At 50.1% G+C, this 21,501-nt stretch overlaps 3 protein-coding genes and 1 long non-coding RNA gene across 15 annotated transcripts in view; 2 read left to right on the top strand and 2 right to left on the bottom strand.

The window, feature by feature from the left end:
* The window catches only part of RNASE1 (ribonuclease A family member 1, pancreatic), a 249,634-nt gene extending 235,544 nt beyond the window's left edge, over positions 1-14,090 (bottom strand). Inside the window, exon 1 of the mRNA XM_055362463.2 lies at positions 14,080-14,090. The gene's annotated coding sequence lies outside the window, so the exon portion shown is untranslated. The remainder of the gene's footprint in view (positions 1-14,079) is intronic.
* On the bottom strand, positions 5,452-14,466 carry NDRG2 (NDRG family member 2). Of its 11 annotated transcripts, none has more exons than XM_004054870.4 (17): positions 14,364-14,448; positions 12,713-12,779; positions 11,925-12,005; positions 11,548-11,589; positions 11,076-11,181; positions 10,746-10,866; positions 10,501-10,563; positions 9,468-9,528; positions 9,180-9,266; positions 8,602-8,658; positions 8,321-8,424; positions 7,798-7,842; positions 7,445-7,496; positions 7,139-7,186; positions 6,886-6,921; positions 6,668-6,719; positions 5,452-6,444 (listed from the first exon to the last, which is right to left on the bottom strand). In XM_004054870.4, the coding sequence occupies exons 3-17, from the start codon at positions 11,997-11,999 to the stop codon at positions 6,278-6,280; spliced, it is 1,116 nt and encodes a 371-aa protein (XP_004054918.1). In that variant the 5' UTR covers positions 12,000-12,005; positions 12,713-12,779; positions 14,364-14,448; the 3' UTR covers positions 5,452-6,277. The 11 variants fall into 11 exon arrangements, with proteins under 11 accessions (XP_004054918.1, XP_030857502.1, XP_004054914.1 ...); XM_031001642.3 differs by lacking the exon at positions 14,364-14,448 and adding an exon at positions 13,714-13,812 and having other exon boundaries at positions 12,669-12,779; XM_004054866.5 differs by lacking the exon at positions 14,364-14,448 and adding an exon at positions 13,714-13,811.
* LOC129526835 (uncharacterized) lies at positions 12,786-18,582 on the top strand. The gene is made up of 3 exons (XR_010130743.1): positions 12,786-13,027; positions 17,131-17,219; positions 17,626-18,582. It is a non-coding gene; the product is annotated as an uncharacterized lncRNA (long non-coding RNA).
* Positions 18,583-18,853: 271 nt separating this feature from the next.
* TPPP2 (tubulin polymerization promoting protein family member 2) lies at positions 18,854-21,501 on the top strand. 2 transcript variants are annotated; one of them, XM_004054876.5, is made up of 4 exons: positions 18,854-18,989; positions 19,198-19,439; positions 19,697-19,850; positions 20,578-21,501. In XM_004054876.5, exons 2-4 carry the CDS (start codon positions 19,267-19,269, stop codon positions 20,761-20,763), a joined length of 513 nt encoding a protein of 170 aa, XP_004054924.4. In that variant the 5' UTR covers positions 18,854-18,989; positions 19,198-19,266; the 3' UTR covers positions 20,764-21,501. The 2 variants fall into 2 exon arrangements, with proteins under 2 accessions (XP_004054924.4, XP_018865071.3); XM_019009526.4 differs by having other exon boundaries at positions 18,919-18,989; positions 19,261-19,439.

The raw sequence follows: 21,501 nt of genomic DNA, 5'->3' as shown, positions 1-21,501 counted from the left end.
GGACAGGGCCGTCCAACACGAGCTGTGGCCTTTGGTGGAGGGATACAGCCAACTTGCAGGGACCCAACAAGGAGGAACCAGGGGAAAAAATTTACTCTCCTACTCTTTGATCTCCTGCCAAACCCAAACAGAAGCCAGAGGACAAAAATCTCTGTTGGTGCATTGCAGCCAGGTAAGCCTCATGGGGCACAGAGCATAATACCCAGATGTAAAGGGGCAAGCAGGTGTTCCACATACCATCCATTCTCTGCTACTTTCAACTTGAGTGATCTTGCTAGGACTTTGGGAGGGGTGAATTGAAAGGTACAAATTTATGTGAAAGCTAGAGAGCTATTTCTAGTACAGAGGATTTGTATGGCTACAGAAAGAAGACTGAAGGAGAAGTACATTAGACTGTTGGAGCTCCTCCCCATGTTCTGGGTCACTACCGGCATTTGAGGTAAATGAGGTAGAGCTTGGGAGATGTCAGGCATAGGTGGATGAGTCCTGAACTTTCTGCCTCCTTCTATCCCAGGAGCCCTTGGATTCCTGCTTTAGTCTCCTCTGTCCTCAGCCATCAATGCTTTCTTTCCTTTCCATGGCTATTTCCTTTCCTTTTCCCAAAATTCTTACCAACCAGGAACAGAACCGTCTTTAGTTTGAACCATATTGTTTCAAGAGCTAGAATAAAACTAGAGAATGGCTCATGTAGAGAATATCAGGGAGAACATCAGGACTAGGAAACTGAAATAACCTTTTGATTGTTTTCAGAAGATATGAATTCCCAGCAAGGAGCCAGAGAGGGCTATACAGAAGCAGAAGATGAATGTGATTTCTGAATGAGATTAAAACAAGAAAGGCTGGAATAAGAACAGGCATAAGAACCCTAGGACAGGAAGGAGAGCCGAGATGCCCGGGGCATGGTGACTACAAACCTGATTCAGGAGTAAGCCTTGATTCACTCAGCCCTAAGAGATAGCTTATAACAAATGGTAACTAGAATGGTGAGGGCTGAAAAAATAAGAAAAGAAGGAAAAGGCAAGGCACAGTGGCACAAGCCTGTAATCCCAGCACTTTGGGAGGCCAAGGCAGGTGTGTCGCTTGAGCTCAGGAGTTCAACACCAGCCCAGGCAATATGGCAAAACCCCATCTCTACCAAAAAAAAAAAATATATATGTATATATATATATATTCACACAAAAAAAAAATACAAAAAAACTAGCTGGGTATGGTGGTGTGCACCTGCAGTCCCAGCTACTTGGAAGGCTGAGGTGAGAGGATTGTTTGAGCCTGGGAGACGGAGGTTGCAATGAGCTGAGATTGCACCACTGCACTCCACTCTGGGCAACAGAGTGAGGCTCTGCCTCCAAAAAAAAAAAAAAATCAGAGGAAGGACATGCAGGATGGGAAAAGGGATGAGGGAAAACTAGTTGGAATAGTCAGGAGAGGATTTATGTAGAGCATTCTCAAGTCTCCCCAATCCCTGTCCTCTGTCCCTACCCCTCATTCTCCACTCCACACATGTACTTTGTATATACTTAAAGAGGAAGAATATAGAACAACAATACCTCCAACTGCCCTGCTAGAGCCAGCATTCCATTTCTGCCACCAGTACATTTTTCTCTAAAGTAACCCTTTGGAACTCACCTTTCCTTTGCTTTCAAGCTGAGGGTTTGATTTGAATATTGCAGTTGTAGGATGACAATGTGTAAAGAAAGAGAGATGGGGAATAGCATCAGAGGGAAACCAGAGTTTTGGGAGTAGTGTGGGAGGTCAGTCAGAGATCAACATAAAAGGACAAGACACATCCAGGGACAAAAACCAAAGAGCTCCAGACAAACTCTTACAAGAGTTTGTGCCACTTCACCTCACCCTGAAGGACAATTTTAGAATGTCTTGCCACCCTCACTGCAAGAAACAGTCCCTTGCTCCTGCCTCTGGTCTGATAAGGTACAAGGAACAGCTGCCAGAGTGTGAGTGGGTTTGTATGTGTGAGTGTGACAACCAGCCAGACACCCTCACATTCACCCTGACTGACCTGAGCGAGAAGCCCATTGCCACTAGCAAGGGGGAAGCAAAAGAGGTGCAGAGAGGAATGACACCTGAAACCCCAGGCACCAGTGTGGGAATGCTTATAAAATGCTGGTTGTTGATTTTTAAAAATTTTAAATTGTGTTCTTTGTTACTGTCTTCAGAGTTGTTGAATGTCAAATACACAGGACATTCTACTTTTACTATGTATTTATCCAATTAGTGGGAAATTCTGATATTAGTGAGGAGAGAGGGTACAAACAAATGACATTGCTCTAGGCACTATTTGCCCTCACCATACCCTGGCCTCTAGTCAGAACTGACTCTCACTTTCTAGTTAGTCTTAAAATTGCTCTAGAAAGGTGGTGTCTCCCAGCCAGGCACAGTGGCTCATGCCTGTAATCCCAGCACTTTGAGAGGCTGAGGCAGGCGGATCACTTGAACTCAGGAGTTTGAGACTAGCTTGGACAACATGGGGAAAACCTGTCTCTACCAAAAAAATAAATACACACACACACACACACATATATATACACATATATTTACACTATATATACATATATACACATATATATACATAAATACACATCTATATATACACACACAAAAATATATATATTTATATATACACAAAGAGCTAGCTGGGCATGGTGGCGCGCACCTGTGGTCCCAGCTACTCAGGAGGCTGAGATTGGAGAATTGCTTGAGCCCAGGAGGCAGAGGTTGCACTGAGCAGAGATTGCACCACTGCACTCTAGCCTGGGTGACAGAGTGAGACCCTATCTGAAAAAAAGAAAGAGAAGAAAGAAGAAAAAGAAAAGAAAGAGATAAAGAGAGAAAGAAAGGAAGGAAGAAAGAGAGAGAAAGAGAGAGAAGGAAAGAAAGAAGAAAAAGAAGGAAAGAAGAAAGAGAAAGAAAGTAAGAAAGAAAGAAAGAAAGAAAGAAAGAAAGAAAGAAAGAAGAAAGAGAAGGAAAAAGAGGAAGGAAGGTGGTGTCTCCCACTCCAGTATTTTTCCTTACCATTCATATACTCTCTTATGGCTAACATCCATCCCTCCTACTGCAGGTTCAGTGTACCATCAGAGACTCACCCTTTAAAATCTCTTCGTGAAATCCAGAATTTTCAAGCTGAAACCATAAGGCTCTTTTCACTCTGTTCTGGTTTTACTCTCTTTCCCATGGAATCTTCTCTTAGCTATCTTGGGATTTTGTCCCTAAAGTCTGGGAAATACTCACGTTCCTTGACAATAAGGGGAAGAGAGAAACAGGGGTCCTAAACCTGAAGCAGAGACAAAAAGTAGGGAGTCTGTGGTTCTGCTTCTGTAAAATCACCTCTCCTCTCCTCTGAGAGGAGACCAGCTCTGATCTTGAAAATCTTGAAAATGGTCAAGATCAATGGCCAACCATGATATTAGGACCTCCTTCCTATAGAGCTACTACACAGAACCACAAAGCACAACGGAGCTGTAAGACCGAGGAAACACCAAGGGACCTGGGAACTGGGGAAAGTTATTAAGAACCATGTCAACCACAAGGGGGCACTGTGACCCCCATGGGCTAAACTGGAATGTTTAGCTGATTGACATGGAAATGGGACATGGAATATGCTCTTGATTCTTGAGCTTTTCGTCGCTCTCCAACAGAGTAGGGAGGTCAGTCAAGGACAAAACCCCCACCCCACGGCTAGCTCCCAGCAGAGGGCATCTTTCTCTCTACCAAACTCAGATTTCTTATGCAGAGACATCTATGGGAAAGACACACAGTCATCACCCATTTGACACACCCACCTACATGATAGATGTGTATGCACACACTCACCTATCTACGCATACATGTAATGTGCTCCCATTTCTAGAGATTGCCCTGCTGACAGTGTTATCTATGTAGGCAGATATGCAGAAAAGACTTGCCTTCCCATCCATAATACACAACAGCAGCTATTGCCAGTAAAGATTGATGCTGGTTATAGTTTTTTGCCTTTTCCTTGTGTTTTTCCGAGAAGCTAGTTGGTCCCCAATGATTCCAATTATGCCGCTTCTTTTCTTCAGTGTGGTGCTTCGCACTCTGCTGCCTGCCCTGCGTGTGGTCACCCAATACCCTCACCATCCAATAGCAAGCTCCATAACCCTGTTTGTTACCCAATACCTCTGCTTCCCCTTCTGACCCTGGCCTACCACATTTAAAATAGACCCAGTTCTATGAAGGAGAGTGATGAAATGCTCAAGAATCAAGGGCATATTCCATATCCTATTTCCACGTCAATCAGTGTGTCAGCACCAGACATCAAGTGCATTAGTCCTCAGCTCAGTTTCATTGAGGAAAGGGTATAATTGCCTGTGGAGTTTCTGTAAAGCAATCTAGCAAAAGACCTTGCAATATTCCATCACAGTAGTGTTGCCAATAATGCTACAAGGTGCCTCATTTTTACTTCTTGGGCCTCAAGACCCTAAGAATCAGCCTGCAACAGCTGCAAAATAAGAATTCCTCTTGATTGTTCATAGTTGTTAAAAACTTCTTAATAAACCACAAACAGACTTAATAAGCTCCCAGATCCCTTGGATTCCATGAGGGAAGAGGAATTCCCAAGAGAAATCCTCCTTTTTGCTGCACCCCTCCTGAAAGTCTTCAGATCAGAATGAACTATGAGCAGCCCACCCCTTACAGTTAAGTTCATGCACCCTGGTCTACTGATTGCACTAAAACATCCAAAATGGAATCTAGGTGACCCCCTAGGGAGGATCCTACAGGAAGGTGGGTCTCAAGATATCCTTGGGCACTTCTGTCATCAGCCTTCTTCAATTTTTTTTTTTTTTTTTTTTTTTTTTTTTTGAGATGGAGTCTCACTCTGTTGCCCGGGCTGGAGTGCAGTGGTGTGACCGTGGCTCACTGCAACCTCCACCTCCTGGGCTCAGGTGATCCTCCCACCTCAGCCTCCCGAGTAGCTGGGACTGCAGGTGTGCACCATCAAGCCCAGCTAATTTTTGTATTTTTTGCAGAGACGGGGTTTCACCATGTTCCCCAGGCTGGTCACAAACTTCTGAGCTCAAGTGGTCTGCCCACCTCAGCCTCCCAAGTGTGTTGGGATCACAGATGCGAGCCACCTTGCCCAGCCTCTTCAATTCTTCCTTAAAGGTGGTGATGTTGGTGGTATCTCTGAAATCCTGTGGCCTTTCTCAGTTACCCATAGTTGATAAGGAAGTCTCCTAAGATCTAAACGGTTCCTCTCTCCCAGGCTTAAAAATACTATCAATATCAAGGCGACACCACTGTATTGGAAAAGAGCCAGTTTCTATGTGGTCATATTTTGTGAAGTGCCTATGCCACAAAGGCCCTCTCCCAGGGTTTATATCACTTTGAGAAGAGAATATGAGGCGTGGACAGGGAGAAGATAGGAAGAGGAGCATGACGCAGGCACACCTAGACAAAGAATAATAACGGTACTCAGATTCCTCTACAGTTTATTGTTATAGCAGAAGTTGTGGGAGACAGGAGGGCACCCTCCACACATACTACAGTGTGGTCAGAGCCCCAGGGTAGCCCTTTCCACCCTATGCCACGCCCCAAGCAGCCCAGCCCAAGCTTAGCTCCCTCCCCAGTCCCACTCTACATGCACACTGAGAGCTACCAAAGTTAGTGCGGCCAAACGGCCCCAGGCCCCTTCCTGTTGCCCCAGCACCAGTCCTTCCCCACACTCGTTCACTGCCCGCCAACTCCCATTCCAACTTCCTTTTTACACTGGATGTTTCTATCACATCCTGAGGACCACTAACCCACCAGCAAGTCTCCCCCTGACACACATTCACGTAGGTCCATACCCTTCAGAGTCCTAAAGGGTTAATGAGAAGCCATATCAGCTTTGGTGAATGGAGCCCCAGCCCCAAATCCCCTCCCCTTGCAAATATGGGATAAGTAGGGAGAGTCTGATGGAGGCACCAGGACAACTACAACAACCTCTTACCCCTCAGCTATAGACACCTAGATCAGGACAGAGGATGCATATGCCCTCTCCACCTTAACACCAAAATGGGGGAGGAGGAGAATTTAAGGGTCTGGGTCCCTAAGAGATATTAGGACATCTCTTCCAGGAGCTGGGGGGAATCACGGGTTAAAGGTCAAGGTTAGGGTAGCAATCAAAGATCAAGGTCATCTCCCCACATGATCTGCCCTTTTTCCCTTGCTTACTGTGGCCCAGTGCCCCTTCAGCACCTCCCAGGTTAGTTCTGGGGGAGGTGAGGGCTGGGTCCCACACTAGGGCAACAAGGGTCATTCAACAGGAGACCTCCATGGTGTGCCCCGGGGGCCCCGAAGAAAGAGTTCCAGACTCGCTGCTCTGGGACAGGGTGCGAGAGCGGGACCGGTTGCCATCAACAGATGCTGCACTGGTCAGAGAGGCTGTACGAGACCGGGACAGGCGAGTCATGCAGGATGAGGCCACTGTGGAGACAGCACAATGCACAAGCAGTCAGAGAGAAAGTGGGGAAGGGGGGCTGGCGACTCAGGGTGTGGTCCTTGGATTATGACTAGTTATAACTAAGCCAGGGGATCAATGAGCTCGATTGGGCAGATAGTGGTGAGTCCAGGCATTCACCTAAAATGGTCCCACCCCGTCAGTGCCTATATCTCCTCTAGTGCAGCAAGCTCTTGTCCCCATACTCACTGTAACCCATGCCTTGCAGGAAGTACTTGAAGGCCTCGGTCAGCTTGCCTGGCTGCGGAAGTAAGAAGAGGCGAGGGAGACGGTGAGCTGAGGTTAGAGGAAGAGCTGGAACCTGAGGCTGCGGCATCGTGGGGACGGGGTGTGTGGCAAAAGGCAGAGCCCAGTGCCACCGGTATCCTATGCCACTTCCCCATCCCATGGACGGCAGGGGCACTCACCTGAGTCAGCTGGGGCTGACCTCCGGAGTCAGCCATCTGTTCAGGAGAGCGCCACCCAGAAAAAGTGAAACACACATAAATGAGCCATGCAGAGAGGTGGAAAGGGTCTCTCTTCCCTAGCTTCTTCACTCTAGCCCCTTTGTTTTGTTCTTCGTTCACCCCATTTGCTCCCATGCAGGGCCCTGGAGGCTTAGCAGCTGCATGTAGAGAGGATATATGGCTGTGGACAGGGGCCCAGGAACAGGTTACTGACCTTGAGGAACGAGGTCTGGGTGGGATCCAGTTTTGAGTTACATTCCACCTGGAGTAAGCAGGAGGCTGAATGAATGAGGTCACGCCCACTGTGGCGCCTCCCCCGTAAGGGACCCAGGAACCCAGACCCCAGTCCCTTTTCTATCAGCTCCCTACCCAGTTCCTCCTTACCAGGAATCAAATTCTTAGTGCCCCAAAGTTGATCTCCCTGTGCCAAACAGGACATCCCCTTGGCAAGATACTCTTCTGACCACCACTTTAGGACCCCAACCCTCCTCCCTCACTCACCCCAAAATTCCCTACTAACCACTGCATCTTCATGAGGTGCTTGGTCTCCTACCACCAGCATCACAGGACACCTAAAGACACAGTGTTGGGGAGAAGGCAGTGAGCCCCTGGCACTCCCTCACTGGCCTCTGCCTAGGAGTGCAGCTGGAAAAATGTCTGGCTCCAAAGAGGAAAGACGCTTCTGTGTCTCCCTGCTGATGCCACCAAGAGGATTCAAAGGGGGAAGACCTAGAGGGAAGTGATTTACCAAATAGGATGGGGTGGGACATGACAAGGAAGTTCCCTGGCAAAAGATTCTCCTTCTTCTAAGGGACACAAGCTCCTAGGGAAGATCCAGGGAGACAGGCAATGCATTATCTCTTAAAGTCTTACTTGAGGGTGATATCACCTCCACGCTCAAAGTTCAGGTCTCGGCGGCTAGAAAGGGGTTAAAAGAGTGGGAATTTTAGGTGGGCAATGCTGTCTAACCAGATATAAGCTATCTCTCCCATGATGGAACTATCTTTGTCTAAAAATTACGGTCAAATCTTGGTTATTAAAGGTGGAAACCAAAGGAGAAAGGGGCAGGCAGGCCCCAAGCACAGCCCCTATAGTCACTTGTGCCCTAGATCCCTGGTCAGAGGGCAACAAAAGGGGAGGAAGGACACAGGACACAAGATCATCTTACTTCTGGGAGTCCAATAATCCAAAGGAGGTAAACAAGAGAAGGGGGACAGCCCCTTGCAATCCTTCCCACTGACTCTGTCCTGAAGCTGCCCCCACTGCACACTAAATGCTGCATTCCTTACACATTGCACACTACCCGGACTTCCCTCTCCTCCTCTGTGCCTCCCCCATGATGCCCAATTACTGCTTCTGCATTTCTCTCACATGCATACACACACAGCCCACCCACTTGTTGTAGCTGTTCCAGTACAATTCAATGTTATCCAGGTTGGGTGCATGTGTAATGATATTTCTGTACTTTTGTATCAACTCAGAATTTCCAGAGAGCTCTTCCTGAAGGAGAGAACAAGGAGAAAAATTAGGGACGGAAAGAGAAAACAACAATTACTGGAGGAAAAGAGGTAAGCCTTCTTCCTTCCCCAAATCCTGTCCCAGCTAAGGAAGTTAGCCCAAGCATTCAAGTTCCCTGCTGCTCCCCTCGACTCTTCTACATCTCCTACACCCACTTACCTGGCTGAAAAGATGTCCAAGGATCATCTCCGGAATGGAAGAGGTGAGGCCTGTTAGCTATGAGGAGAAGGCAGGTGAGAAAGTTCAGGATATTGGCCAGGCACAGTGGCTCACGTCTGTAATCCCAGCACTTTGGGAGGCCGAGGCGGGTGGATCACGAGGTCAGGAGTTCAAGACCACCCTGGCCAAGATGGTGAAACCCCCATCTCTACTAACAATACAAATATTAGCCGGGCGTGGTGGCGGGTGCCTGTAATCCCAGCTACTTGGGAGGCTGAGGCAGGAGAATCACTTGAACCCGGGAGGCAGAGGTTGCAGTGAGCCAAGATCAAGCCACTGCACTCCAGCCTTGGCAACAGAGTGAGACACCATCTCAAAAAAAAAAAAAAAGAAAAAAGAAAAAAACAAAGTTCAGGATATTATAAGAGACTCAGGCAAAGTGACAGCTTCACTTTCCTGCCCCTTTACTCCCTCCTTGAAGTTCAGAGTCCATCCAGTTAGGCTATCTACCAGAGCCTAACTGGATCCATACGAGGGGATCCCCAACCCTAGGTCTCAGCACACAGGCCCCTCCAAACCTTGTGGGCTGCCCAATCCATCCAACCCTTGGCATTGGGATCAATGTTGATGAGGACAAGACCTTCAACAGTGTCCGGGTGGTTAAGCTGAGGGACAGCAGAAGGAAGGAAATGAGAAACAGGGCATGGCCTTATCCCCTCCCCGCTAAGCTCTACCCACTCCTGGACTCCCACAGGGCCTGACTCCCCACCTACTGCCCACTTCCTCCCCCAAACAGCACTAATAAACAGTATTCTCCTAATCAGTCTGGACCCTCCTTTCCCTCCTCTGGGCTTTTTATTTCTTACAGCATATCTCGCCAGGATGTAGGCCCCAGCTCCAACACCAACTCCAATGATTGTAGAGAAACTGTGAAAGGGAAAGAAATATATGCCTCACGGGATCTGCTGTCCAAAACCTGCCACAGCCCATCTCTTCAAACTCTTCACCCTCCCTCCTGAGTCCACAGGCACAAAGAAAGGCAGACACGGACCTTTCTTTGGAGGATGTGAAAAAGAAGGGCCCAAGAAGCCAAAGGTTGGCACGGGTAGTCAGGGTAGATACCTGAAGTCTATCCCCAGCTTTCTGCTGGAGAGCTAGTGTCTTAAAAACAAACACCCATCCACCAGCCAACCAACACACTGTTTTCCTATATAGATAGCTCTTTGTCCATTCTCAATTTTCAAGAGCCAGTTCAACTTGTTCTGCTTTAGTTCCTGGTTCCTTTAGAGGAACAGGAAGAATGGAACTTAAAGCAAATGTGAAAACAGACACAACTTTAGTGAACAATGGAGAGAATGAGGAAAAGAGTGGCAAAGTGGTGAACCAGAGCTGCTGAGCCCTGGTGCCTAGGAGAAGCCTAGCTAAGAACAGCACCCAGGGGCCAGCACCTCCCTCTGAATACCAAAGACACTTGGTCTGGCGTTCTCTTCCTTCCCCAACTCTCTCTCACCCGCAGAGCTCCCCATCCACCAGGTGTGGGCATGAAGGAGAGGGGAGTGGGAGAGAAAGAGACAGGTCTATCTGGTTCCTCAGGGATTATGTCACCCCCTTTCGTTCCTCCCTGACTTTCTGATCAGAGAAGGCCCTCCTTAGCCTGAGGCAGGGCCAAGCATAGACCCTTTTCCTTCCCTCCACCCATTAGGGCTATTCTGTTGACTCTGGCCAATTTTCCAAACCCACCACCTTTTCTCAATTGTCAAGGCGGGAGCATGAAGGAAGAAGATATATTGAGTTCAGAAGCTGAAACTGGCTCAGGAACCATGGTGAACCTGGAAGTTCTAAGGGTCTCCTTGTGCTGGAAAGAGAACTCTGGTTTGGAGGGGTTCCCAGGCCTCTCACTTTAGGTACTGCAGGACGCAAGGGATCATGTCTGCAAGCTGGTCCAGAGATGGGTACTGATATCTGGAAAAGAGAGGCATGTTAAGGAAGATACCAACCTGCCCTCACACCCCCCACCTCAGGATGTCCTACTCATTCTCTCCCAGAATCACCACTGCCCTCCCTTTCCTCCTCCCCAGTCGAACCTTTCCCGCACCTGTCCTGTTCCTCACAGTCTGGTGAAGCAGTAACGACCTAACTCTTACCCCAAAGGGAACACAGGGGCTCCCTCTTCCATTCCAGGGGCATCCACATGAACCCGCACAAAGTTCTGAATGATTTCCTGCATGTCCTCGAACTGAAACAGTGGCTGGAAGCAAGATTTATCTAAAGAGAACCCACATCACCTCAACAATAGAATCAGACAGCGACACGTGTCCCCCAGTCAGAACTCACCCTTCCTTTCATGCCACAGTCAGACCAGGAGAGAACTTCTCCTTCCCACACTGACCCCTCCCCTCCCTCTGGGTTTCATTTCTACCCTTCCCCCACAGCCTCTTCCCAGACAGGAGTGGGAGATGAATGAAGGTCCTTACAGTTGAGTCCCACATCGTGGTAGGTAAGGATCGCTGGGCGTTTGGGTTTGGGGGTGCCATAGACAGTGAAAGTGACAGAGCCGTATGGTGTCTCCACAGAGTGAGTCTGCAGGAAAACAGGGCACCAAGAGCTAGGCTCAGAGGAGACGAGGCCAGAAAAGAAGCAACACCAAGGTCAGGGAGCTGGGAGTGGGTGGGCAAGGGGGAAAAGGGAACAAAGAATTAAAAACAGGATCAGCAAGAATTGAGGAAAACATGATACTGGAAGATGAGTTTGAGGATAAGAAAGAATAATGAAGATTAGAGAGAGAAGAGGAGGGGAAGGAAGGAGAGGGGAGAGAGAGGGAAGGGAAAGGACTAGAAAAGAAGGAAAGAAAGCAAAGAGAGAAGAGAGGGCCAAGCAGAGGCCATCCTTCTACTGGGGAAGAGGACAGCCCCTCCTCCCACCTTGGGACTGCCCCCACACTGTTACCTGTCCCTGGTCCAGGAGGATTCGGGCAGCTAACTCAGCCTCCTGAAGAGACACACACGGATTCACACAGAAACACATGACCGTGTGGCGTCCCAGATGGAGAGACAAACAGACAAAGAGAGGCAAGTAAAGACAGACCAACAAATGACCAAAGACAGAAAGAGATTGACAAAGAGAGACACGGAAAGGATGAAGGTTAGTGTAGTGACGAGACAAGGGCCTGACTCCCAATTATAGTGTATGGGGAGAGAGACTAGGGTAGTGGTGAAGCAGTGGTGTGAGTTAGAATAAGATCAGTAGGCTTGGGAAGTTAGAAGGCAAGGGGGATGCTTAGAGGTCTGGAATTTGGGCATGGGAGTCAAACGGTCTCTAATAACCTTGGCCGCCTCAGGCGTCTGTCCTGGCAACAGTGGCTTCTCCTCTGTGATCTGCACCTCCTGCAGCTCTGCCATGGTGGCCTGGCAGGATGAGGAAATGAGACTGGGAAGTTGTCTCTACATCCCCACATCTCCTCAAACACCAGGCTTCCTCTCTCAGCACAGGAAGATTCAGGGAACAGAGGGACCCAGGGGTTGAAGACTACTCTACAACACACAGAGGGCCTTTCCTGCCCCCAGCTCCGTTTCCAGGCTGATCGGTGGAAGCTTTGGAAGAGGAATCAGGACAGCCCTTCTCTTGATACTCACCATCCCCACTGCCACCCTCAACAACACCTCCAGACCCCCTCCCTCCTCTGCCCTGGACCAAAATACCAGGGTGGGGCAGAAGTGTAGCTCAGATTTCCCAGGCTATATTTAGGGGCCACCCCACACTCTCAGGTAGGGAGTGAAACTTGTAGCTCAGTGACTGAGTATTCTAAAGGACAGGGTACCAAAAGACAGGACTGTGAGAGTTCACAATTGACCATGACCTTCAATTAAAGCCCCAAAGTCGGCAGCTCAAAGGGGGCTAAAAATGACCAAAGCAACATGACCAATGGGGGAGGTGGGGAAAACAACATAAAAGGGACATCTGTCCAACCAACCCAATGCCTCCCTTCCTCCCAAGACTCTTCCGCCCAACTCTGAATAAACTCCCCAAGTTCAACATTAGTGGGTGAGGAGCAGAGCACCTGGACAGACCTGCACAGGAAGGAGCCTGCAGCCTGCGGGGTGGGGTCACTTACTGGGCTCCTATTGGCTGGATGCAGTGGGATTAGGGGTCAGGGTTCTCACTCCTTCTGACTCTGGGGTCTGAGAAAACACAGCAACGAGGTGAATGACATGGGAGACAGACCTGGGGTCTTTTAGGGACGGAAAGCCTCAGCCAAGACCCAGACTCCCAGGGTCATCAACCTCCTCGGGTCACTAACCCTCCCCAGTGTCTGTCTACCCCTAAGTCCAGAGAACACGTCCTCTCTAGGCTCGAGCCGGAATCAATATAGGCTACAAGGGCATCAGTTCAGGCTGCGCGGAGAAGAGAAGGAAGTGCTGATGTGGAGGTAAGAGGGTGGCCCTGTCAGAACCTCCGGATTCGAATCCCGGCTCTGCCACTCCCAGTGTGACCTTGCCCCAGTTAGTTACTACATTTGGCCTCAATTTTCTATCTGCAGGGGGACTAAACGCGGGGGAATAGGGGATCCCCAAAATTTTTGACATCTCTCCAGTAAGAGGAGGGTAGCAGAGCATGGCTGTTTCCCTCCACAATTTAAAAACAAACACAAAGATTGGTGCCGTCGCTTCTCTCCTCTACTCAGTCTCCGTGTAGGTCCCACGAGTGGAGAAAGGGAGAGGAGAGCGGTCCCACAATCTTCTCCCGTTCTCCCCCGACGGCCCGCGAAGGCAAGCGCCATCGGGAAGGGATGGGTAGGACAGAGGAGACCGGCCGGGCCCAGCACCCGGAACCCGTCCCTACGAGTCCCTACGCAGCCCGTCCGCGTGGAGACTGACACCCTTGCGTGGCCGGTGCCAAGCGCCCCGGACCTTGCACACAACCTCGCGCGCACCCCAAACACGCCCCGCTGCTCTTGGAGCCTCAGCCTTTGTGCGCAGCAACCGCGAGCGCCCCCTCCGTGCTGGCCCTTTCCCCCGAGCCTCCAGCTCCAGGGGACGGGGATCAATCACACCGCCCACCGGCCCGGCTGGCGCCTTCCAGGCCCTACGGCCCCTCGCCTGCCCCTCCCCCTACCTGCTGCCGCCGCCGCCGCTTCCACCTTCACTTGCCTTTGACTCGGGCCCGCCCCGGCTCGGGCTTCCCGCAGACCCGCCCCCGGCCCGCCCCAGCCCGCCCACGGGCGCTAGGCTCCCCGCAGACCCGCCCCAGACCCCCAGTAAACACGCCCCCCCTTTCACCCCGCCCAGACTGCCGCCCAGGAAAGGGTTGTGCTGGGGCCGGGGGGCGAGGGGCGGGCGGCTGGACGCTTCCAGGCTCTGCTCGGCTCACCAAAACATTCCACCGCCCCCTCCCCGCATTGGGGCGGTGTGGGGAGTGCGGGGATCCCTCAGCCCTGCGAGGGATCCCTCGGCTGCCCTCAGCACCGCCCCCATCCACGACCTGGATCTGCAATTCGCACCCTGGCTCCTTCCTTCGCCCCCAGACTCAGTGGTGGGAACCGGTAGTGGGGAGACGAACCCGGGATACTGACACCCCACGAGTTCGACTCCCCCCGCCCGAACACAGAGAACTAGATTAAGAAAGGAGGAGGTGGGCGGGACCGCCGCTGAGGAGGCGGGGGTCTCGCCGGCTGGCAAGGGCAGGTGTGCTGGCGCCGAAAGGGGGCACGGGGGAACGTCGAGGGCGCAGGAGTTCCGACTCCCTCGTGCCCAGAGTCCTGGTACCTCTCCTCTCTTTGCTGCGTCCCGACGCCTGCTCTCCGGCTGCTCCGGGAGAAGTTGGACAACAAGGCGGGGAGGTGGGGGCGGGGAATGCGGGGGGCCGCTATAAATAGAGGGCGATCGCGGGCGGGCGGGGGGTGGGGAGAGGATGGCCAACAGGGACTCTGGGGTCAATGCCTCAAGGGGCGCGGGGGAGGGGCCGGGGACCCCCAGAGGCTCTGACTCCTGGGTAAACAGGCGCAGGGGCGGAGTTAACCCTGCGGGGGTGGGGTAGGGGCTTGGGGAGGACGCAGTGTCCCGGGCTGGGACCCAAGAGACCCTGTGGCTTCGCCGCTAACCCCTCCCAGTCCGGCCCAGAAAAGGAGACCAGCTCAGGCCCGCTGAATCGCAATGCCCAGGGGATGGTCTCAGGGTCTGCCGCGTCCCTCTCGGTGCCCGAGTGGGTTTGCCACTGTAGACTTTACACACACACACACGCACACACACACAGACACACCCTGGAATGAGCGCTCCTTGTGCCCCTCAGAGGAAGGCTCCCTGGAATGAGTTAGTTGATTAGATAATGTGGCTTAAGGGAATTCGAAGTTGTTTAGGCAAAAGGAAACCTGACTGAATTTCTCCCCATCTGCCCCCCTTGTAGCTCCCCCAATCCCAGGATCATATCCACCCCAACCCCCTTCAGACTGGTTCCTGAGTTGCCATTTCGGGGGCTGGGCGCCAGGCCAGTCAGGAACAATGGCCAATGGAACTTGAGCTGCCAACTGCAACACCAGCACCGACTGCCCCCCCAAGACCCCCAAGTTTCCCTGCCCCCTCCTGCCTGGGAACCACCCTCCCACCACCACCCTCACCACCCGCAATACCCCTCCCATCCAAGGAACATCAATGCCCCTTTCATCCCCACTTGGCAGGGTCTACTGGAAAGAAGGAGAGGCCAAGAGGGAGGAGGTGACCCACGGTAGGAAAACTGGTCGGGCTAAAACCCAGCCTTCAACAACCCCAAATCTAAGGCGCTCCCCCTACATCCCCCAATTTGGAGCACCCAACTTTTCTTCTGTTCCGTTCTCCCACTCCCTTTATAACTTTTCCCCCAGAAACTGGCACGGAAGCTGGGCACCCTGGCCCCTCTCCTAGTCCCCTCTTCTCTCTGGATGCCAGTTTAACACTCTCCTGGACAAGGAAAAGCCTGCTGGAATAAGGGTCACAGCCAAAGGTGCGCAAGACAGGAGAGATCTCATCAGCACCAGAGGAACCTGGGGAGAGGGAGAGCCTCGAGTGAGAACTTTTGCCTGCAGGCTTTTCTTTGTCAAAAGTCATCTTACTTGGAGTGGGGGAGGGAAGGACCTGAAGGTTCCAGCATCTAAATTCGTCTCTGGGTCAGGATGACTCAGGGGGAACCTGATAAGGGGCCTACGCAGGGGCGCAGGGCAGGCAGGAGATGGGAAATTTCCACTGACATCCATTGGCTTCCTAGACCTTGGGGTCCCACCCAGCCTGCTGCAGGCAGAAGTAAGGCTGGTTCTACCCTAAGATACGGTTCTTCCATGTCAGGGCAGCTCCCAGCCCAACCAGGGTGTAAGTGTTGCAAGGACAATCTCTCTCTAAACTCTTTCCCTTTGGCCAGAGCAGCTTCACACTATACCTTCAAGTAAGCAACAGTTTTAAGTATCTGTTATGTGCAAGCCACTGTGTAGATGAAATTCAAAGTGTGCATCTGGTCACACCCTCTCTAGACATTTGTGATGAGAAATGACATTTTGACATTTGTCAAGAGAAGGTACAAACACATGACAAGTTATATATAAGATCAATCATTTGGACAGTAAGTCCTGTAGCAGTAGTTTCCCACCCTTCTCAAGTGGGAGATTAGAGATTTCCAACCCCACATAATAGTTTTAGTATCCCCTGATGGAGAAAATACAAACTACGAATTCATCAATACTTTGAAGTAAGTTTCTGTCACAACATCTGTAAATGCAGTAATACCTACACATGCAAGCCATATTATTTACTCAGTTCACACTCACTCTTTATACATACAGATTCTAGGGCCCTTTGCAAGATTTCAGAAATCCTCACGCCAGGAGGCTGTGGCCCACAGTCTAGAAATCATTATCTTACTATAATTCAGAGAAGGAAAAGGGCTTTGTTCCTAGGATGAACCACCAAAATGAGAAGTGCAACCATGGAATACTTGAGTGGGAGTGAGGGGCATTCTATCCAGGCAGAGAGAGAGCATGAAGGACAGTTTGGAGGCAGAAACATTCAGGTTACTTTGGAGAACTGAATAGTAGCTTCCCATATATTATCCCCTAATACCGTAAGGTTAGTGTTATCGTCCTCACTGTACAGATGAGAAAATTGAAACTCAGAAATGTTTAGTGAGTTGCCCAAGTCCACTCAGCTAGTAAACGACATATCTAGGATTCATTTCCCCACCCAGATCCATTCCACTCCAGGGACTATGCTCCTTCCACTACCAAGTAGCCTGTCAAGTGTATAGCAATTAGGCCATATGACCCCAGCTGAAGAATAATCTGGTTCTTAGGTTTTTTGTTTCTTGGGGTTTTTTTGTTTTGTTTTGTTTTGTTTTTGAGATGGGGTCTCACTCTGTCAGCCAGGTGGGAGTGCGCTGACATAATCCTAGTTCACTGCAGCCCCAAACTCCCAGGCTCAAGCAATCCTCCCACTTCAGCCTCCTGAGTAGCTGGGACTACAGGTGCATGCCACCACTCCCAACTAATTTTTTTATTATTATTTATTTATCTAGAGACAAGGTCTCACTTTGTTGGCCTCCCAAAGTGCTGGAATTATAGGCATGAGCCACTGTGCCCTGCCCAAGAATAATGTTGATGAGAGGTGGGTGATGTTTGGTAGGGTAGATTGGGGCCTAGTTGGTTGTATAGGTCCTTGAATGCTAAGCAAAAAGATTTAGCAATGAGAAGCTATAGTATATCTTGAGCCATACAATATTCTTGAGCAGGAGTAATAAAAAATACTGTTTTGTGAAAATTAATCTGATGGGGAGGAGGTAATAGAGATGGATTATGGGTGGGTGGGAGTGAAGAATTAGATTTAGGAAAGAGATCATTTAGCAACCAGAGTAGTCATCCAACTATGAGATGATAAGAACTTGAATAAGGGTGGAAGCAATAGGAATGGAAAGAAAGGCATAGATTTGTAAGACAAAGAAAAAAAATAGAAAGTGGTGGCATTATTAGATGGGAAAAGGAGGAAAGTCACCAGTCTCGTTGCTCTGTTTTAGGATCCGTGAGGTTCATCTATCTGTAGTGCTTCTGGCCAGAGAAAAGGCCGAAGAGAGAAGACCCTGAGGAACATCTTTGACCTGCATAGAAACTTATCTGAAGATTTTCAGAATCTGACCCTCACCCTCAGTCTATCCCAGTTTTATCCTGACCTGTCCACATCTGTTATACTCCAAGGCTTGCTGGGCCCAACACTGGAAGCTATTTAATGTTTCTGTTGCGACTGGCCTTTTAAAGCCAGTGGGATTCTCCATGCTACACTTGAGCCTGGAGACTAGAAAACATGACAGCCTGTTTTCATTAATCTGTTTTCATTAACTGCTGTGGTATGAATGTTTATGTTGTCCACAGATTCATATATTAAAATCCTAACTCCCGGCTGGACGCAGTGGGTCACACCTGTAATCCCAGCACTTTGGGAGGCTGAGGCAGGTGGATCACTTGAGGTCAGGAGTTTGAAACCAGCCTGGCCAACATGGCAAAACCCCGTCTCTACTAAAAATGCAAAAATTAGCCGGGCATAGTGGCTGGGCTAATCCCAGCTACTGGGGAGGCTGAGGCATGAGAGTCACTTGAATCCTGGGACTGGAGGTTGCAGTGCCCCAGGATCATGCCACTGCATTCCAGCCTGGGCAACAGACAGCGAGACTCCGTCTCAAAATAAATACACAAATAAATAAAATAAAAGCCTAACTCCCAAAGTCATGGTATTAGGAGATGGGGCATTTTGTGGGGTGATTAAGTTTTCTGAGGGCAGAGCCTTTCTGAATGGGATTCATACCCTTATAAATAGGCCCAAGGGAAATCATTCACCCCTTCTACCATGTGAGGACACAGCAAGAAGGTGCCATCTATAGACCAGAAAGCAGCCCTCACCAAACACTGAATCTGCCAGCACCTTGATCTTAGACTTCTCAGCCTTCAGAGCTCTGAGAAATAAATGTCTGTTGTTTATAAGCCACCCAGTTTGATATTTTGTTCTAGCAGCCCAAACAGACTACAACACCTTCCCTGGGCTCGCCTCAGCTTCTGTTGTGGGGCAGAGCATAAGGCAATTTGACTAGGACCCAGAGGATGGGTAAGCTTGGCTGAAATGATGGAAATGTGATCATCTGAAAAGGTCAGAAAGTTGGCAGTTTGCTCAATTCGGCATGCAAGATAGGGAGACCAAAAGCCCCCTCCTTTGAAGGCAAGGGCTATGGCTGGGGCCAGAAGTGATGTCACATAACCACTGCTGAGGTCATAGAATCTTCCCTCTCCTCCCTCTGTCTTCTCATTGCCACAGCCAACCGGCTCCCACATATCTGCACACACTTAAATACAAAGGCCGGGAAGGGTCAGACCACCATCCGGGTACTCTAAGGTACATAAAAGAGGTGGGGGAAAGAGAGGATCATTCAGTAGGTAGGATCCACACTGGTATCTCCAATGCTGGGAATGGGAGACTCATGCTGTAGTTGCGTAGGTGCAATGGGAGCTGGGAGGGAGAAAGGAGAGAGTAACAGGGAAGAGGGGAGCTGTTCCTGTTGCTGACTGATTTTACCATAACACTCATCCTCATTACTCCACAGTCCTCCCTCCCCCTCCTCCTTCACCCCCAAGTGTCTCCCATGACTGCCCTCCCCCACCTCTAGCTGACCATGGCATCAGAGGCAGAGAAAACATTCCATCGGTTTGCTGCATTTGGAGAATCATCAAGCAGTGGCACTGAAATGAACAACAAGAACTTCTCCAAGCTGTGCAAAGACTGTGGCATCATGGATGGCAAGACAGTCACCTCCACGGACGTGGACATCGTGTTCAGCAAAGTCAAGTGAGGAGCCAAAAATATGGAGGTGGGGGTGAGAAGAACCTGCGAGGTAGTTGGCCACGGAAGGGTTCACGTGGTGGAACATTTGCAGTGGGCCTACCAAGCACCACAGGGTACCTGGCGCTGTGCTATTCTTTGTCTTCAAGACACTCACTGATTGATTGGACAAAAGAGGCCAAATCTGAGTGAGGCAAGAGTTGGACCTTGGAAGGTAATGCATTCATGCCCCAAAGTTTCTGGATTTCTGTCTAACTGACCAGGGCCAAGAACGCCCGAACCATCACGTTTCAACAGTTCAAAGAGGCAGTGAAGGAACTGGGCCAGAAGCGCTTCAAAGGGAAGAGTCCAGATGAAGTCCTGGAGAACATTTATGGACTCATGGAGGGCAAGGACCCAGCCACCACTGGCGCTACTGTGAGTGACAGCCTTCATCCCCTTGACCCTACTTCCCTAAATCCCCATAGTCCCAGTCTACCCTCCCTAACCCTGCCACCTGTGTGACTGTAGAGACAGGGCAGAAACAGACTTTAGAGATCATCTAGACATTCCAGAAGTCAGGAAAATGTGGCCCAGAGAAGGGAAGTGACTTGCCCGAGGTCCATGGCTATTTTAATAGTAGATTTAGACTAATTTCCAAGTGTCCAGTATCTGAGCCAGGCAATTAGGGCTTGGTAGCTTTTGGAGGACATTAGTGTAGAGAATTTGGTACCTGATGCCCACTCCTCTTCCAATTCTTATTTAGGGTTTAATCTCAGGCCTCCTGCCTCTCACCTACTCCCTTTTTTAATTGTCCCGTCTGAACTAAAAGCTCTTTCTACAATGGATATTGAGTCGGGGAGTGGGAGTGAAGTCCTCTGGCAGCAGCCTAGTCAGAATAACTCCTCTGGAAACAAAAAACCCACCCTCCCTCTGCACACGCCACACTCATTCCCACACCACACTCCTGCTCCCCCACGAGTGAATGGCTCTTACCAGAGTACCTGCCCACAGCTGTATCTGGGCCCTAAGAAAGCAGCACCCCATGCCAGTGGCAGAGCAAGAGCTCCAAGCACTTCTTCTAAGTATCTCGGGCCATCTTTGGGGAAGGGATATGACAGTGTAAGGAAAGGAAGAGAGCTCAAATCCATCCTCTGGCTTGCAGAAAGCAACAACAGTGGGTGCAGTGGACCGTTTGACAGACACCAGCAAGTACACCAGCACCCACAAGGAGCGCTTTGATGAGAGTGGCAAGGGCAAGGGCATTGCAGGACGGGAAGAGATGACTGACAACACAGGCTATGTGAGTGGTTACAAGGGTTCTGGCACCTATGATAAGAAGACCAAGTAGAGAGGAGCTTCATCTTAGCCTGCCAGCCCCCTGACCCTGCATGTTTAACACCAGGGAGCTTGGAAAACAATAAACATCTGTGTGTGCAGCAGCCAAAATCTCTGTCTATGAGGGACAGATGGGCCTACTAGTGTAGAGAGAGGGAGAAGAGGCAGCACGGGAGTGTGGGTTCTCAACCACACACCCTTCACTCTGCTTAGCCTTATGCCTACCAGCCATCAGTTAGCATTCCTCCTCAACAGCTGCTTCCAAGAACAGGATGGAAGAATATATTTGGAGTAAAGAGATGAACCAGATGTGGAGGTAAAAGTATCTACTACTTGTGTTCACACATTACTGATATCCACCTCTCCACCCCCACCCCTCAAAAGGGTGTAGCAATTCCTCATGTGATGGACTATGACTATATCACATATTAGATCCTTCCCTGTCCCTCCACCTTCCTCATCTGTTGCAATTCAGGTTTTTTGGGTGGAGGAGTAGAAGCCAGCTAAGGTGGCCTGACTTCTATTACAAATTTGTTCCAGAGCTGGGGTAAGGGGAGAGTCTATTTTCAACACCCAGCCCAGAACTAAGTTTTACCCCACGTCACCTCCATCATGGGGCACATGGGACAGAAGAGCTTACTGACTGCTAAGGGTAGCTCAGGAAGATGGCCAGATGAGGCAGGCTGCCAGGATTCCAAGAGCAGGAGTTCTGGTGCACTGAAGAAAAAGCAATTAAATCACAACAGAGTCA

This window comes from Gorilla gorilla, chromosome 15 (assembly GCF_029281585.2).
Source record: "Gorilla gorilla gorilla isolate KB3781 chromosome 15, NHGRI_mGorGor1-v2.1_pri, whole genome shotgun sequence".
NCBI classification, from domain to species: domain Eukaryota; kingdom Metazoa; phylum Chordata; class Mammalia; order Primates; family Hominidae; genus Gorilla; species Gorilla gorilla.
This window is presented reverse-complemented; position numbering and strand designations above follow the sequence as displayed.